The sequence below is a fragment of the Camelina sativa genome, chromosome 9, assembly GCF_000633955.1.
Source record: "Camelina sativa cultivar DH55 chromosome 9, Cs, whole genome shotgun sequence".
NCBI classification, from domain to species: domain Eukaryota; kingdom Viridiplantae; phylum Streptophyta; class Magnoliopsida; order Brassicales; family Brassicaceae; genus Camelina; species Camelina sativa.
Genome location: NC_025693.1, coordinates 4,721,661 through 4,725,394, shown reverse-complemented (window position 1 = coordinate 4,725,394; position 3,734 = coordinate 4,721,661). Strand labels below are relative to the sequence as shown.

Here is a 3,734-nt window from a genome sequence, read left to right as displayed (position 1 = left end):
CTAGAGAAAACAGTGGGTGTTACAAGAAAAGATTGGGCTATGAAGCTTGATGATGCACTTTGGGCATATAGAACTGCTTATAAAACACCACTTGGCACTACTCCTTTCCATCTGCTTTATGGGAAAGCTTGTCATCTACCAGTGGAGTTAGAGCACAAAGCAGCCTGGGCAGTTAAGTTGATGAATTTTGATGCCAAGACAGCTTCAGAGAGAAGGTTAGTGCAGTTGAATGAATTGGATGAGCTGAGGTTTCCTGCATTTGAGAATTCCAAGCTGTACAAGGAGAGGACCAAGGCTTATCATGATAAGAAGATCATCTCCAGACAATTTGAGCCAAATGACCAGGTTCTCCTTTACAATTCCCGCTTGAAGCTGTTTCTGGGAAAGCTGCGTTCCTGCTGGTCTGGTCCTTTTACTGTTCAAGAAGTCAGACCATATGGAGCTATTGTGCTGTTGAACTCAAAAGGAGAGAAATTCACTGTTAATGGCCAAAGGGTGAAACACTATTGGCAAAAGCTGAGATACCAGACGGACACATTGTGCGTTTGGATGATGCACCCTCTACCTAATCTGCTGCCAAGTCAAGCTAATGACTTAAAACAAGCGCTGAGTGGGAGGCAACCCACTGGTAGGATTTAATTATTTTTGAAGTTTTGCTTTTAGGATTACTAACATATTAATTTTTGGTTTTGAGTTTTCATTGTTTCAGGAAAAAGTTTCGATTATCATTGATCAGAGCTAGCATCGATCGATGCTGCCTTGAATGGGCATCGGTCGATGCTCTTATGGACAGAGACGAGAAAACGGGCCATCGGGTTTGATTTGTTGGGTTTCAATCGAGTGGGCTTGTGATCAAAAATGGGCCGGGTCCGATAGAAGAAGCATCGATCGATGCTACCTTGTAAGAGCATCGGTCGATACCACTTAAGCCGAAGGAAGGAAGATAAAATCGCGAGACTTCGTCTTCTTCGCCCATTTAACCAAAAATCGATAAACCCTAAAATTGCTCATAACTCTCTCATTTCAGCTCCGTTTTGAGTGATTCCAAGCTCTAATCCACTCAATTTTCTCTCCTCTACCTGGATCTAGAGTCAATTTCGTGTTTTGGAGTGATGCATCGAACAAGAGGACTCGCAAAAAACGACGGCGAAGCTTCTTCTTCAGCTCACCCACCTCGTCAATCCGGCCGCTGTCCGCCTCAGCAAGCTCCGGCGAGCCTTCCCCAGCTTCCACGCCGTTCGACGACAGCCTCCACAAACTTACCTGACCTCTCTCTTCCATCTCCCATTCAATCAAGGTTTCCATGGCCAAAAGAAGAAGGTCAACCAATTCCAACAGAGAGAGAATGGCCTCAACACAAGCTTCCTGAGTTTAGCAAGCCTGAATTCATCAACAGGCCAGTAGGTGTTTGGGGAGAGTATGAAACAATGCTCTACAATGCATGGTTGGGAGTTGAGATTGAGCCTACAAGGTTTGTGGATTCTGCTATTCTTCATAGGTTGGAAATTCATGATGAGGTCTTGGATTTGCTTGATAGGATGGGTTTAGGAACTGTTTGTACTAGGCAGTATGACTTATATCCGGATTTAGTGCGACAGTTCATGGCATCTGTTAGGGTCACTTATGAGAATGAGCAGGCACCAACGGCCAGAGACGGTGAATTGCATTTCTTCATTAACGGAATGCCTTACAGTATCACTTTTGCTCATATTTGTGATGTATTTCGTTGGGTCCATTTTCTTCAGAACGTTGCTTTGCCCAAGCATTATGAGGATCTTTCTCCTTTGTGGTCTTACATAGGACTTGGTAGGTATGATTCCAAGAAGATGCTTCAATCAGAGGCTCGCCGTCCTGTAATCCGGTATGTTCTTAGAGCTGTTGCTACCACTTTTCAGTGTAAGATGGAGCCTAATAAGATGAGAGCAGCAGAGCTTTATTTTCTGAACGTTGGAGTTCGCGCCATGATCCCTTCTTTGGCTTCTGCTGAGCCTCGCGACCCTCAGCTCCTTAACTTTGGAGCTGTTTTCGCACACCACTTGGTTGATCTGCAGACCAAGCCATTTTCGGGTACTGGAACTAAGAAAGAGGCTGTGGGGAGCCTTATTACTGCTATACTTCAGTTCAAGAAGATTCCTACTGCTGGTTATAGTGTTATCACTAAGAGACAGCTTATGGATGAGCAGTATTTGAGGAGTGCACATTGGCTGAAACCGGGTTTGTTGTGGAGGTTTGTTGATGACACTGGAGAGCACTTTGTCCGTCTTCCACGACCTGATCTTACCACCATTGGTAGAGATCCTGAGCAGTTGCGTTTTCGCCCTTCACCAGCTAACTATGTTGCTTATGCTCCTTCCCGTCGCCATTGCGCTTCGCGGACTGCTANTACCACTTTTCAGTGTAAGATGGAGCCTAATAAGATGAGAGCAGCAGAGCTTTATTTTCTGAACGTTGGAGTTCGCGCCATGATCCCTTCTTTGGCTTCTGCTGAGCCTCGCGACCCTCAGCTCCTTAACTTTGGAGCTGTTTTCGCACACCACTTGGTTGATCTGCAGACCAAGCCATTTTCGGGTACTGGAACTAAGAAAGAGGCTGTGGGGAGCCTTATTACTGCTATACTTCAGTTCAAGAAGATTCCTACTGCTGGTTATAGTGTTATCACTAAGAGACAGCTTATGGATGAGCAGTATTTGAGGAGTGCACATTGGCTGAAACCGGGTTTGTTGTGGAGGTTTGTTGATGACACTGGAGAGCACTTTGTCCGTCTTCCACGACCTGATCTTACCACCATTGGTAGAGATCCTGAGCAGTTGCGTTTTCGCCCTTCACCAGCTAACTATGTTGCTTATGCTCCTTCCCGTCGCCATTGCGCTTCGCGGACTGCTACTGCTGCTGCAGCTGCTCCTAACCCTGCTGGGGGTTTTGAGTTTGGTTCTTCTTCTGGGACTGCGACATTTGAGTTTCCAGAGCCACCACAGGATCCTGCTACTATGGACCAGGGAGCTCATCAGACTTATGTGGTTTCTGCTTTGCGTGCCATCTGGAATGGAATGGCTCGACTTTCTCAGTGTGGCTGCATTCGTCCTACCAGGCGTACTAGGCGCAGGTCACCTTCTGCTGATCATGTCTCTGATGATGAGGATGATGATGATGTTTCTGCTGAGTTTTAGCTTCTGATTATGGTTTTTCTTTATCTTTTTCCCTTCTTAGGATTGAGTCATTTTTATTCTTGCTTTGAGTCAGTTTGTGTTTGAAAGTTGTTTGAACTTATGAAACATCTATCTATCATGTTGCTTTTAACCTGTGTTTGTGTTTGAGTGCTTCTTAACAGAATTAACATCAAAGGATTGATCCAACAACACACACAACTAACTGCAACTAACAAGGAGATTCGGCCAAATTCACCATTCGCCGAAGGTATCGATCGATGCTGTCTTGAATGGCATCGGTCGACGCCGGTTGGGTAACCCGCGAAACTGTTCAAATTTTTCATTCAAATTTTCAACACTATTTTTGTTTCTTGACTTTTCCCTTGCTTGATAACACTGGGGACAGTGTTGTTTAAGTCTGGGGGAGGTTAGTACTAACTACTTACTTGGTTTTTGTGTCTTGTGTCAAAACCGTATTTTTGTTTTTATTGAGTCAAATTTTTTTTTTTCAAAAATTTCTGTTGAATTATAATCTCTAACTAATGGTTCTTGTTCTTTGGCTAACACTCTAATGATTCTTGACTAAGC

At 44.5% G+C, this 3,734-nt stretch overlaps 1 protein-coding gene across 1 annotated transcript in view; it reads left to right on the top strand.

The window, feature by feature from the left end:
* Nucleotides 1-821, top strand: part of LOC109126351 — an 8,489-nt gene extending 7,668 nt beyond the window's left edge. Inside the window, exons 8-9 of the mRNA XM_019229862.1 lie at nucleotides 5-539; nucleotides 710-821. Of these exons, the coding sequence (XP_019085407.1) occupies nucleotides 5-539; nucleotides 710-821 (647 nt within the window). The remainder of the gene's footprint in view (nucleotides 1-4; nucleotides 540-709) is intronic.